The sequence below is a fragment of the Tachysurus vachellii genome, chromosome 8, assembly GCF_030014155.1.
Source record: "Tachysurus vachellii isolate PV-2020 chromosome 8, HZAU_Pvac_v1, whole genome shotgun sequence".
Classification (NCBI taxonomy): Eukaryota; Metazoa; Chordata; class Actinopteri; order Siluriformes; family Bagridae; genus Tachysurus; species Tachysurus vachellii.
Genome location: NC_083467.1, coordinates 18,017,673 through 18,033,618, shown reverse-complemented (window position 1 = coordinate 18,033,618; position 15,946 = coordinate 18,017,673). Strand labels below are relative to the sequence as shown.

Below are 15,946 nucleotides of genomic sequence, written 5' to 3'. Positions count from 1 at the left end.
TTTTTAATTAAAAGCACTTTCACCTAATTATGCAATTTCTGATGCCATCTGGGTTTGCCAGCACTAGGTTAGGGTTTTATCAGCAATGGGGACAATACTTATGACTTCTACCCACCCCACTGCCCCATTTCAGGCTATGTCCTTAGCAATGAGGTCATGTTATGGGCTATTATGGGCTATTATGAAACATAATCCCAGTTATGTCTATTTCAATTCCAGGTTGTAGCAAGAAAATGGAAAAGGCACCGTATCTTAATTACAATGTCAACTCTCCGTCGGCTAGTTACATATCTAAAAATATATCTTTGGAAAATGCGCAAAAATAATAATCTGAAAGTCACCCATAAGTATGTGCCTCTGTTAGACAGGTGGTGGCTAAGCCTAGACATGTGTATATGTATGTACTGTATGTCAGGCAGGTAGTCTGCAGGTCTACTGTCTCCGTGGCTCTAGTCATGAATCTGCTACCATGTCAGTTTAACGTGTAGTCAGAGCTGATAGTCATCACACACCAAACACAGCTCTGATAAGGCCGCTGTGACATTAAACAGAGGTTTTGCTTCAGGCTATCAGAGCTGCAGAATCCCTCGTACCAACATGCCTTTAAAACACACAGACACACACACACACATACACAAACACACACAGATACAGTATGTGCAAAGAATATGCTGCATCCACATTTGTAAGAATTTGAAATGGAATTTTTTTGTATATGTGTTTTTAGGTTAAAGAAACAGGAAAGACAGTGAAGTTGTGTTAATGTATGGCTCCTGTCATGTCCTACTATGTTATTGAAGCTAGATGACCAATGCCTATCTGCTAGCATCTAAACTATGAGGGTGCATGATTTATGACCTCATTGCTCAGGACATTCTGACAGCTCATCCATGTTTCTTGTGTGTGTGCGTCTAGAGAGAAATGCTGGAGAAACATTTGACGCAGAGTGTCCGGTCCTGTGTTAAGCGTCCGGTTTTATAATGATAATAGTTGCTTTACTGACAGCACAGTGATGTGCTACAGACACACATGCTCTGCAATTTCAGGCTTCTCTGTCTGTTTTGCATCAGTAGTACAAGTCACAGTGATAAAAGGGAGGGAGTTTAAGAAGAACTGCATGTGCAATTTTACTGTATCCTCTATAGATCTAATCTGTGTGTGTGTGTGCTGTAGGTATGTGTTTGTGAATCTCACATTAAAGATTCCATGAACTACTGAACTTTTCAGTAATCTATCCGTAGTGCACTATTATTTTCTAGACACGTTGTGATTTCATTGTGATTGTGTGTTGATCCCATTAATATAATGATATACACAATGGTTAAATAAAAAAAAAAACATTTTACATGTTCTATCCCCATACCCAGTCTCATACACTATCATTAACGAGGAGATGAATAATAGTGCAAACTAAATTATTAAACTTTTCTTTAATGTAGTCACTACCTGTCATTTTATCTACATTTCTGTCAGTATGAGAAGAATAACATACTAATAAGCATTTTTTTGCTTATGTTGTGTGAATATTGTGTATTTGCTGTACACAAACTATATCTGAAACTATAGAAGGTGTACTTACTATTATAGATGGAGTATGAGACATAACTTTAGTTTCGGCTTCTGTAAATGTTATTTGTCATGTGTAATAGGACTCTAACATTCAGTGTATTGTTAGAGCTATAATCATCTTTTAAGACATATTGTTGGATTTTAGCCTCTATGTATTGATCCCTGATGTGTCATCTTTATGTTATCAAATGTTACACTTTAAAATAAGAATTTGCTTTCTATGCTTTTTCTATGCGTTTACTGTGGACGTAATGACCGGATTGGAGTAATTACAAAGTTTTTTATTATGTGGTTGTGCAGTTCTTATTCTGTATCTTTGTAGTGTAGGTAATTGCACATTTTTCTGTTACAAACACTCAGAGATATAAAATGAAAAACAACAAATACAACAACAATTCTGCCAACAACAAAAAAAACAGAACAAACTGTCCTGGACTGTATTTAAAATAAATAAATAAAAATAAATATTAGTTTTAAGAGAGATGACAGAAAACAGTTTAAAACTTTTTTATATTTTTTTTTTTCAGTTCATTTTAATGACTGGTTCAAGTTTATTTTATTTAGTATGTGCAGTTTCTGTCAATGTACCACTTATATAGGTGCACTATAATGCAATATTATTATATTATAATAATATTGTATAATAATGCAATATAATATATATATATATATATATATGTACAGGACCATAGCACCACTCATTATGTTACAGACAAACAGAGCTTTTAATAATAAACTTAATTATAACTTAGCGCTTACTGGGAACTGTGTGAGTTGTGCTTGGTTTTTTATTATTCATTTTTTATAATCGATTTTTATTTTCTATATACACCACTTACATTCATACACCTACCATAGACCTAAACAGAAGTCTACACCAGCTCTCTCTCTCTCTTTCTCTCTCTTACTCACTCACTCATTGACACACACACAAACACACACACACACACACAGACATGCACACACACATACACACACACATACACACACACACACACACACACACAGAGGAGAGTTTGAGAGAAAGAGACTGGAATGATCTAAATGGATAGCAGGGGTTTCACATGTGTTTCCTTTTTCTCCACAGCATACACACACATACACTTGTGCATACACGTCTGTACAGACACAGACACACAGACATGCAGATGAGTGTGCGCACACACACAGTCACACACACACACACACACACACACACAGTCTAGGATTCACATGCTGTATGTGTCTGGGGTGCTGTCAGCAAGCTTGACCCCGACTGGTGCTGAAAAGCCTCTGTTGTCTACTTTTTCTCTCTCTGTCTCTCTCTGCTGTCTCTGCCTGTCTGGCTGTTAAAGCAAGAATACAACATTAATGAACAATTTCACTAAGCTTTCTAGTCTAACATTATTTTTGTCCTATTACAGTTCCATTACATCGATGTTCCTGACAAACTATATTTCGAAAATATAGTGACTAGTAAACTACTACTAAACTCCTACTTTATTATAGTTACTGATTATATTTACCCAATATTTGTTCATTGGTTATTAATATAGAACTAATTATTTATTTCTCCTTATTTCCTGCACTATATGAGTTATTGTACATGTATTATAAAGTATTAACATGTTATTGTAGTCACCAAGTAAATAATTAAAATAAATAATACATTATTTTAGCTGGATATTTAGTGAGTTAAAAGGACAAAAGTTTAAAGAAATAATTCTAAAATGTATTTATAATTATCTCTGTAAACTCTTGTTCTGTTATTCAGCTATGCCAGCTAGGTGTTTTGTTTATATTTTACTACAAATTATTTAATACAATAATATATTTAGTTATAATAATGCCTGAGCAGCTTGTAGCCACTTGAAGCAGGAATCATGATTCTAAATACAGAGAATGCTGGACTATCTATTCCATTCTGTTACGCATAAAACACATTTCAGCATGTGTGAGAACACTGGCCAGATTTTCATGCCTTTTTGCTGGCAGAGAGTAGCGTGTGATAGCACAGTCTGTGATATTATAGTGTGGAAAAATTGTGTGTGATGAGTGTGTGATGAGTGTGTAGCTATTAGGCCAGTGTTTCCCAATCCTGCTCCTGTAATATCCCACACTGTTTGTTTCAACACATCCACTTTAACATCAGGTACAACTTGTTACCTGATGAGCTAAATTAGGTATTACCATAACAATAATCTCAGTGTTTTTTCTCATTTTTCTTTTCTTTTTTTTTTAAATAGAAGCTTTTTAAATAAAACTGTTTAAGATTAAGATTAAGTTTAAGATTAAAACCAAGCAAACAAACAAACAAATAAAAAAAATATAAATAAATAAATAAATAAATAGAATAGAATAGAATAGAATACTGAGGTTAAGCTTAATACTAGGTTTAGGTTTCTGCGTAGTATTAATCAGCTGATTATTAGCTCTGTGTGTGTGTGTGTGTGTGTGTGTGTGTGTGTGTGTGTGTGTGTGCGTGTGTGTGTGTGTGTGTGCGTGTGTGCGTTTGTGCGTGTGTGTGTGTGTGTGTGTGTGTGTGTGTGTGTGTGTGTGTGTGTGTGTGTGTGCGCGTGTGCGTGTGTAATGGGGAGAGAGAGCGAGAGAGAGAGAAAGAGAGAGAGAGAGCTCCATCCTTGTCTGTGGGTTGCGGTGTTTTTGGAGCTGAGGAGCGTGGCTAACAGGTTTAACACAAGCCCCGCAGCACAGTGTGTGGTCCGGACGCAGTTTAACCATCAGCCGCATCTGTCTGTGAGAGGGTGTAAAGCCTTGCCATGCCTAAATCTGTTCGTTATGTGCAAGAGCAGTGGAACGGCCTGCTGAAATCACGACCTGATATAAATCAGAACAGGCGGTTGCTTATGGTCATCTTACTGAAAGTAATTTTAAAATGCTAAAGTCCTGTTTGTTTGTTTATCTTTTTCTCGTGCGTGGTCATTTATAGAAAGAAAAATGTCGCATCCTTTACAGTGCGTTCATTTAGTATTCAGACAAGTGTGCTTCTGAAATGAGACAGATTTGTGTTAAACTCATGGTAATTATACTTTCTGGAAAATTTCAAATGAGCAGCCATAGAATTGGTTAGAACTTGCAAGAACTATCAGATCAAAAGTTGTCCAAACTGCATTATTACATAGACTGTATATAGTATATTTGTAATGGGTATATGGATAAAGTGCAATATATGGAAACGTTAACGTAAATAAAATAATGATCCTAGAACACCTCGCAGTGCTGACACTAGGCTTAACTGCCGGCAATTAAGGATTTGTATTACGCATTTATTTATTTATTTATTTATTTATTCATTTATTTATCAATCACCATCTGCTGAAACCCCGTATAGTGTGGCGCGCACGCAGCAGGTACGAGTCCTGTGGTGTGGAGTTTCATGTTGCGTTTTTATCCTGTTATAAAACTACAGAAGAGAAACTGGTTATAAGCCTTTGTATGACACCTTTAATCCAGTGCCATGGTTCTCAAATTGTATGGAATCCGGGAACCACGGTTGGTGTAAAGAATATCCCTGGGTCTCCGATTTTAATGACCCTTTTGGCCATCCATCAATCATACTTAAATTTTCTGTGTATATTTATTATATTTAAGCTATATGCAAGTCTTTTGTGCTCATTTGATTTGGTCCTAACATAAAATAATAATAATTATTATTTTAAAAATAAAAAAATACAAACAAAATGCAAAACAAATTTCTGGTTGCAATTGTAATTAAACAGAAAATGTGCTGTTTATAAACTACTAATGTGACATTCCTTAACAGTACTGACTAATCAATACATTTAACATAAAAATATTATAAATATTTTATTAGTACTACACTAATATAATAATACTATAATACATGTATATTTATAAGTGAATCACTGTGCTGTGGACATATTTTTAGCTGTAACTGTCTGCCAAAAGAACTTCAGACACAGAATTTAAGAGCGTTTATCATAGATTGTCATATAGCATTACGTTTTATAAAAGTTCCGTAAACTTCTCTTGATCAAATGTTTGAACGTGACAGATTTCGTGCGGTTCTGTCGAGCTTGTCTAGACAAGCATAAATGTTTGAGCACAGCTTTCCACACACACGCACGCACGCACGCACGCACACACACACACACACACACACACACACAGGTTATTTTCTTAGCAAGAATACACTGTGTAATGCAGTACAGACCTGCACCTTCTGCCTCAAGCCTTCTGAGACTAACCTGAAAGAGAATATCTGTTTGAATCAGAGAGAGAGAAAGAGAGAGAGAGAGAGAGAGAGAGAGAGAGAGAGAGAGAGAGAGAGAGAGCATTGCACAAAACGGCATGAGAGGAGAAATGTAAAATGCGCCTGAATATAGTTCTTTCATCGTTTAGTTTTGCAGGATATGACGGTTTAGTCTGTAGCTCCAGGCAAAGCAGCTTGATAAAATTGTCATCTGGATACAGTGAGAAAATAACTCATTTTCATTTTATGATTGATTAATAGCATCGGTTAATCCTTGACTAATGCAGTCACGTGAAAACGCGGACTAGATCTGTAGAAAAACCTGCATGTATTGTATCCTATATCCACAACAGCTATCGTTTCTCCACCAGTGCAGTCCACATCTTAGAACAGGACTGAACCTTATTTTATTATAATCTTTATCATTTATACATTTAAATTTCATTTTGCAATTTATTTAGATTTTTTGATGGTGTGTTTTAAGTGATTTAATATTGTAAACACGTGGTACTTGTATGATGTTTAACACTGTAACTCTTAATAATATCACATAAGCACATAACACACACCCTTATGTTTTTTTTGTTTGTTTGTTTGTTTTTGCATTATTTAAAGATTATCCGAGATTTAAGGATTTATCAATTTTATATAAACGGATATAGCTTATATTTTTATATAGCCCATATATATATATATATATATATATATATATATATATATATATATATATATATATATATATATATATATATATATATATATATAATACTATTTGGAAATAGTGCATTATGCATTATGTTTTAAATTCATCTTTTCATTTTTATCTCCCTTAAATGAACTATTTACTATTTATAGAGTGAACAACAAAAGGTAGCTTAAATGCCACTTTAATATGCACGGTAATACAAACGGATACACTGTGTGCATAGTGTGAATAGTGCGATTTGCTGGTGACTGTCGGGTGTACAGATAGGCCTAGAATAATTTATGCTTGAGAAGACATGAATTGGAATTAAGAAAAGCTCCAAGAATAAAGCATGTTAACCTATTCATACACTCTCAACACGCAGCATTTATTATCATATAACAAGAAGAAAATATATATCTCCTGTATATAAAAGTGTTTATTTGGAGAGCACAGGTCTGAATATTTCAAATAGAAGGCTATAATTGGTATTCTGATAGTCAGGTTAGTTCCACAATAATGTCCACTGTCCTATAGAAATAGACTGTACTGAAGCAGCAATCTTCCATGACATTTTCCCAAAGTATTACAAGTAGGTCATCTTTCCATCTGGTAAAATCTTTGGCATGAGACTGATATACTGATATATATCAAGTCTCATAATTGATACTGAAATAATTATAGACATAAAACACACAGATAGACATAGCCCCTGATCTAAAAAAAAAAAAAAATAATAAAATATATATATATATATATATATATATATATATATATATATATATATATATATATATATATATATATATATATATATGTATGTATATATATAGATGTTAGCCCTACAGTATATGTTACAAGTGTAGGCTAATGATACTGATTAGTGGTTACTTGATACGAGTTTTCAAACTTCTTTTCAGACACTTCGATTTCCAAACGCAGTCCTGCTGTTCAGTTTGTGTGCAGCTTCATGCACCTTTCTATCCTTCAGTTACTGTCGTCTTGGATAGTGGTGGTGGAGTGGTTGTACAATCCCTGCGCCATCAATTGCAGCGCCAGTGAGTTTTTGTAACCGTTGGATTTTTTTATCTTGGCGCGTTTGTTCTGAAACCAGATTTTAATCTGCGACTCATTGAGGTTGAGCTCGTGTGCGAGGGTCTGACGCCGCTGCTCGGTGATGTAACGGTTCAGCTGGAATTCCGCCTTCAGCCGCTGCAGCTGTTCAGCCGTAAATGCCGTCCTGGGCCGCTTATTCTCCGCCTGGCTCTTATTCTTCTTCAGTCTGCGGGTCCTTGGGCCTGATGTAAGAACATCAGTGAGATGCATCCATTATTATCAAACAGAGTACTAAACACATGAAGCTAATTGAAAATGAAAGGCGCCTGAAATATATATATATTTTAATACATTGACTGATATGTCTGCACAACTATCTATGTTATACTACTACTTTTATAAGAATGTTTATTATTACATTTATTATTAAACTACAGTATAATAAATATTAGTTATATATTGCACTATTTATAATAATAATAATAATAACAATAACATTATAATAAAAAATAATAAAAATTTAGTAATAATAATAATAATAATAATAACAATAATAATAATAATTATTATTATTATTGTTATTATTATTATTAGTAGTAGTAGTAGTAGTAGTAGTAGTAGTAGTAGAAGTAGGAGTAGTAATAGTAGCTAGACTGTTAAAGACTTGTGATTATTATCAAAGTATTGGATTAGAAGCACAGTACTTCATTATAGTCTTCGTTGTGAAGTGTGAGAAAATATATAATTTAGGATATATTCTTTTTCACAGCAGTTTAATTTGAAAGGCTACTCCTCAACATTTACTTCATAGTGCTGTAATGCTTTTGGACATCAGACTGCTTTTGCTTGCATTTCTGAGATTCACATATCAGGTGTGTGCGAAATTAAACGAATGTTCCTACTCAGCTAGCCGGGCTTTACCCATTTCCCGACTCAACAGATTAAACGCCGACAGTGTGAAACACGGATATGTGAATAACAAAACAGCCTTCCAGCAAGAAATGGGTCAAAGGTTGTATTTCAAACGACTGACCTGACTGAATCGCCATTCAACATCTTATTAAAGTTTAAATGCTTTTATATTAAAGCCATAGTGTGTACTTTTGTAAATATCCTGATGTGCTAAATGAAGTGCATTCCACTTTCCCTAAACGAAACTTTTGAAAGTTTTAAGTGTCTCATAAAAACAACTTTAATTATGAGTATCATATTTCAGTGTTAGACACTGTTAATTTAATACATATAAATGGTTTAGTGTCTAATACATGTTGACTAGTTAATTAGACACAAAAACTCCGTAACAACATCTGTAACAACTGTATCATTTACACACATCAATTCAGACAATAGACACTTTTCAAATTCTAATCAGTAAAATAAACAGAAATTAGCCCATACCAGAGATGAGTCAAGTCTCAGGTAAGGGGCTAGATGACAACAAACTAACCTACAATTCCGCGGGATTTATGTGCCTTATAAACCTTGAGGTTACTTTCCCGATTCCCTTTATTTTAATTCTGTATTTATTGGCTATAGCACTTCGGTCACATACTTCACAACGTTTATTTTTTTAAATTATCTAACGTTATATCTGAAAAAATAAACATAGGTAACATTCAGGGATTCTAGGTGGAGCTTTTATTTGAAATGTTAAAAAAATCTAGATATCCACCAATTTTAGCATTTCAAGTCACCATTAAAAACCGAAATGAACTAAGCCTTGTTTTATTATTATTGTTTATTTCATATATATATATGTGTATATATATATATATGTATATATATATATATATATATATATATATATATATATATATATATATATATACATATATATATATATATATGTATATATATATATATATATATATATATATATATATATATATATATATATATATATATATATATGAAACAATAGCTCACACAAACTGACAGGTAAACACCACAGAATATAGATCTCTAACAGAAACATGTATAGCCTGTTTTTACTATTGTTCACTCACTCACTCACTCACTCACTCACTCACTCACTCACTCATCTCACTCATTTTCTACCGCTTATCTGATACTATTGTTCATGCTTTTTTTAATTAAAAAACTACAGACATCCTATTTCTAATTTTGTATTAATGTTTATAACATGAGCATACTGACGTAGCAATCACAGTTCCAGCTTGTGGTGTATATAGACGGATCTATAAATAATGACAACACTGTAATAGCCCTATTAACATTAGTTCTTAATAACGCATGCACTCTTATTCAGTCTGTAGATCGTACAAGGACAAAAAAAAGCCCTGATCTTGTGAAGTATATTTTTTGGATATGGTATGTTTGGTTTTCTAAATTGGACATCGTGGTGAATTTTCTCTAATTACATTTCTATTTTTAAATGTTCCATGAACAGCAATAATTAACAGTACATGGTTACTTTTGCATTTTTTGGCGGTCTTAATATTTTATGATTTTTGTTCAGATTTTTCTAGGCCGATATTTTAGGAGTCTTCAGACAAGCCAAGTCATGAATCACTCAAGTTCAAGTCCGAGTCCAGTCAGTTAGTCAGTGAAAAGGCAATACAAGTGCCACAATCTCTCTAGAGGTTTTGTCTGAAAATTATTATTACTATTCTTGCTGACAATTTAGATTGTTATTATGCACAAATGCCTCTGAAATTCTTACGTAAAGCCCTCAAACCTGCAAATTAATATACCTTATTTTTTGTTAGCAAAATTAATATAAAGTTAAAGCACAACCAGGTACATTTTGGACCATGTTGTATGTATCTATTTACTTTGTTTATGGAATAAAAGCCTGACAATTAAAATGCTTTTCCATTCACGTAGCATGTCGTAGGCTATTTTAAAGTAATCATAAGTAAATGTTTATCTTTCTTGAAAAATATAATAGACATCTATTTACACACGGGTTCAAATTTAAATACATAAAAATGATGTCACTGACTGGGAAGATTATGTAGACTTAATAATAATCATTATTATTTATTTTATAATTACAACATCTTTAGATTAACCTTGACCTACGCATATCAGCTTACAAATCCCAACAATGTAAATAAAACTTTTAACACATTACATATTTAATGTTACAGCCATAATCTATGCCAAATTCCCCAGTAGCCTACTAAAATTGTATTTATTTATTTATTTATTTATTTATTTATTTATTTATTTATTTATTTATTTTTTTATTTATAATCGCGTTTTACTTTATTTAAAAAATTGTTAAGTTAAAACTATTTTAGACCTAGTCGCCACACCTTTCCCCAAGTTGTTAGTGTTAAACTGAAATAGCTGTAATGACCCGTTGCCTTACCGGATGAAGGACGGTCTGAGTATCTGGTGCAGTAAACCCAAGCGGGCCAAAGTAAAGCGCGAGGGTCTTTACCACCCGCTGCTTCTCCGCTACTGAGCTTCGGACCTGGTGCTGATTCTCTAGAATGGTCTCGCGTTGTAGCTCTACTTGATTTGTCCGCTCTGGGCTCTCTCTGGCTTGATGGCGACGAGACTGAAGAGGAAGTACAAGAGAACACGCTGTCGGTGGAGTCTGGGCATGGAGTTCCGGGCGGCACGGGCCTACCCTGCCCGCCCATGTCAGAGTCATTAGGACGCTCCCTTGCGCCTGTTCCCTGATCCTTCTTGCAGCCAAAGTCAGGTCGGAGTATGTCATCTATAAAAAAGTTAGTGGTCCTGTGAGTTGGATGCAATGCAGGCTGCAGCAGAGGCGGCGGTGGGGAGACCTGGCTCAGGGACAGAGGCGCACTATCCGCTTCACTCGGGTCCCGACTGGCGGGATCGTGCGGCTCTTCCATGACTGGTGACTCCTCTTTCTTTCTTCGCTTTCCAATAGGGGCACCAGTCGAGTCTGGAACCAACTACTCTTTCCTGCATGTGACGAGGCATAAGGCGTTGAGAAACGTTATCTCAGACGACTTGCTAATTGCTTGAGCGGATTGGAGCACATTTTCAAAGTCAGCTCGTCGACACGCCTCGGAAACGGAGCCTGCGCGTGCTCAGCGCATCCGTGTTTTGACAGGACTGACAGCGCATGGTGCGCAGCTTTCCTTTTTCCCTCAGCGTCGTCTCCAAAATTTATGACACTTGGGCAGTCATGAACTCTGTTAGCCCAAACGGATCTCTCCCATTCCTAGACCCACTTAAGCCGGAAATAACGTCAGCTCACTCTATGTTCTGTAAGCCTATCTATAAGCTAGACACTCTCTGCCACGTGTGTCTCCGTCCAATTCCGAGTGTCTTCTAATAGCTACTTCTTTACGCGCTCAAATCATTTGGTCTCAAAACAGCACAACCGGCTGCAGAATTTCATTCAGAATTTCAAGTGCAGAAGCCAAATAGGCCTAACTGAGCATTAACATTATGCTAATAATATAATATTCTATAAAAATATACTGTGTGTCATATTATGGTATCCCACACATGCTTGTAGGAGAATAGAATATAATAAAATAAGTGATCAAAGGATATAAGGATAGTTTATTATTATTATTATTATTATTATTATTATTATTATTATTATTATTATTATTACTATGGCGTGACATAATTAATTGATAGTTATAAGCCTGTAACGACTCACTTACTGAAAATGCAAAGGTTGAAATGTCTACATATTTGAAACCCATGCACAGCTTTGTGTTGTATTTCATTTTATCTCGGTCTGGGCAGGTTTGAGAACTCTATCCCTAGCACTGTTTGGTGGAAGGTAATTAAATTCTAATTAGGACACTAAGACTTGCCGGTTTTGTGAGTCAGATCCATTCAGGCGCTTAATGGCCGAACAGCCTGCTATCTCTCCTGCAGGAAGAGCGTCCGTGAGAGATAATTTATAGGGTTTAATTAGTGCGCGTTTATCATATCAAAGTGAATGGAGTAGACTAAAACCTGCCGCTTAATCAGTCGCGAGCGGGGATGAGCTTCCGCTGCACCGCGTTCCACAGACGCTGCGCTCTCACCCAGGGTTCAATGAGACAACATTTATATACTGGACTTGATTGACGCTTAAGCGTTTAGTGATTAATTTCAGCTCGACGTATAAAAACATGATAAATGTCGTTTTCAACGCTGGAAAACATTGTTTAATGTGCAGCTAAATATGCTGCCCAGCTGGACCTGTTCCCAAGAGAAATGACAGAACAGGGAAAATTTACTGCAAATGCAGCACAAGTCTATAAACTATAGTACAACTGATATTAAATTAGACGTAATGTAGTTTAACACACTTTAATTAATGCACATGGTTCACATTTATTAAACTGATTTAATTCAAGCTGCAGAGTAATACAGCTCAACAGGAAAAACTAAGTCCAACGTAAAGGTTATACACGATATATTCATTCTATAAATGTGTTTTGTTTGTGGGTGGATTTGCAGCATGCAGTAGTAGTACAACAGCAATAATTCAGATGTTTTTCATTCCATTTTATTATTATTATTATTATTATTATTATTATTATTATTATTATTATTATTATTATTATGAAAGTTTCCATTTCTTCTTGATATCATATTTTTTTTTTAAATTTGTCATATTGTTCAGGGATCTCGAGGAATTACAACTGCACTGTATTGTATTACACGATGGTTTTTTTTTTCACATGTACGAGATTTAACGTTTAAATTTGCATTTTAAGTCATTTAGCAGACGTCCTTATCCAGAGAGACATTTTTGTCTCATTTTATATAACTGAGCAATTGAGGGTTAGGGGCCGTGCTCAGGGGCCCAACAATGTCAGCTTGTGGGACCTGGAAATCGAACTGACAACCTTCCGATTGGTAAACCAACACCTTAATCATAGGTTACCTCTTCCCCCATTTTACTGTAGCTCCTGCGAGCTGCGCGTTTCTGCATGGGGGAAAACACAAGCGTGTCGACACACCTCCATATTCTATTCTATTCTATTCTATTCTATTCTATTCTATTCTGTTCTATGGCCTACGTTATAAAGTACGCAAAGTAAAAAAACAACACCGCAGAACATGTTCTTTTGTAATCTAACACATGCGTAAAAAGGCTCTCATGACACCGCAATTGGTGTAAAACAAAAACCAAACCCAAAGATCTTTTTTTAAGCTAGAAAATTGGACAAGAAAACGACTAAATGTATACTATACTTCAGTATTAAACAAACGATCTTATTAATGTAAACCCTCATGCCTCTGAAATCTGAAATGTTTGTAATATATTTGTATTATTATTATATGGTCATTATTCGTTCACTCAAATTTAATACGTTTATATGTTCGACGGCAGTCAAACTATCTGGACTTTTTTGATTTATTTTGACCCTATTGTTCAATTACGACGATAGACCTAACGAAGGTTTAAAATTCTACAAGTTGAAGCATATCAGAGAGTATCACTTCAGCAATCTATTAATACATTCAGATGGATCTCAGTCGCCATAAATTTGTTATTTGATGTAAAGAATATGTTTATAACGGGACGTTTGGCCTGTGAGTTTATGCTACTTAATATATTTTAGTCTATCAGATGAGAGAGAGAGAGAGAGAGAGAGAGAGAGAGAGAGAGAGAGAGAGAGAGAGAGAGAGAGAGAGAGAGGAGAAAAGAGAGAGAAGAGAGAGAGAGAAGGAGAGATAGAGAGAGAGAGAGAGAGAGAGAGAGAGAGAGAGAGAGATTTGTTTGTCAGACCTAATTGGACTGATCTCTTTCTTGTATGGGAAACAAATCAGTTTAATCACAAATAAGGATTATCAAGGAAACATGTGAGTAAACCTGAGAGGGGAAGGAGGAAGAATCACAGACATTTTACGCAAAAATTGCGCCAATGCTTTCCTATATTTAAAAAATAGAGTGCATCAAGTTAAAGTTTACTTTTGGTACTAAACAAGTAAACATGCAAGCAAACAAACAAAGTAGCAAATAACTAGTTGAAAAACGCAACTACAAACGCGTGGAACAAAGAAATAAATGTCTGAGTGTGGTGAAGTGTTTGGAGAAATCTCTTGCTCCATCTAGTGGCGAAAGAGACTTTTTGAGATAAAGCGCCATACACCAAAATGACTCCAGTCTAATCAGTTAATCAGTTAACATAACAGTCTATTATTATAGGTTGTCATTAGGCACTAATCTTCCTATACATGTAACAGCTTGCAATTCATGCCAACGAAACCAGTTTTATAGACCTAAGTGTGACATATTTAAAATATTAACCTTAATATTTGGAATATTAAAAGTAACCTAAGTTTGTTTTGAGAGTCCGAAACAATAGCTGATGCCATATAGGCTCAAAAGCATAAGCAAAGATTCAAATTCACTTAACTAGTTTACAGGACGACTGATTTGCACTCATACATTCAGGAATTAAATGAAGCAATAGTGATGACAACTGCTAATTATGGTTATGTGTAATTGTGACATACTCTTTAAACCTACAGTAGGACCCTCTATTATTTATCTGTGATGACGCTGTTAAAATAATGAGCTGCCTTACTGTGAAACACATTAGAAGTAATTGAAAGTAACCTCCATATAGTAATGCATTGTAATGTGTTTGTAGTTTCAGACTTTGTCATCTATGAAAGGAAGCATCACATTATTATATAAATCTTTATATTATTCTTTATATTAACCCTTTGTTTTATGTTTATGTTCTGTAAAGCTGCTTTGAGACAATGTGAATTGTTAAAAGCGCTACACAAATAAACTTGAATTGACATGAATTTAACTGAATTAACAAATTTATTTGGAGCAAATTGGAATTTATCTGTAGGAATAACCTTCAGTTGTCCCTTTTAAGGAATACATAAATGTTCTGTGTAAAAACTGTTAAACAGAGGATAACACCATTATGTTATGTTATGTGAACATGTTACTTCTCATCTATTCAAATTTTCAGAACTAGTATTGAATACTGAATTCAAGTTTAAAAGTTTTTTAAAATTCGATTTTAAAGCAAATTTTATCTTCAAGTTGAGTTCACTGACAATTTTAACGCAGCAGGTGAACTTTCGATTCTGTATTGATCATCATGAAATGTCTTAGTGTAAGAACAAATCCACATAATTCAGAAGTCCACAGTGACTGAGTATAAGCAGTTTTTGATCTAAAAACATTTGTTATTTGAAATTTAATAGTTCAAATATTGTAACACATTTCATGTTAATTTGACATATGCCAATCAACTAAAATAAAAGATTAATTACATGCTATTGACTGTCATAATAGCTGTAATATTGTAGTTGTCTCCACAGTTTCCACAAATTTTACCTGTAACCAAAAAATATATTAAATAAGAATTCATGTTTTATTTTAAAATAATGGTGACAAGCTTAAAACAGTAATATTTGCTGTTTTTTTGTATACGCTATATGTTTTTGCAAGTGCATATTGTCCATTTTATATATTGTATCATAATCCTGTAAGG

The 15,946-nt window shown here is 34.4% G+C and overlaps 1 protein-coding gene across 1 annotated transcript; it reads right to left on the bottom strand.

The window, feature by feature from the left end:
* Nucleotides 1-7,368: 7,368 nt before the first annotated feature.
* On the bottom strand, nucleotides 7,369-11,353 carry en1a (engrailed homeobox 1a). Its single transcript, XM_060877355.1, has 2 exons — nucleotides 10,858-11,353; nucleotides 7,369-7,762 (listed from the first exon to the last, which is right to left on the bottom strand). The coding sequence occupies exons 1-2, from the start codon at nucleotides 11,351-11,353 to the stop codon at nucleotides 7,452-7,454; spliced, it is 807 nt and encodes a 268-aa protein (XP_060733338.1). The 3' UTR covers nucleotides 7,369-7,451.
* Nucleotides 11,354-15,946: the final 4,593 nt, after the last annotated feature.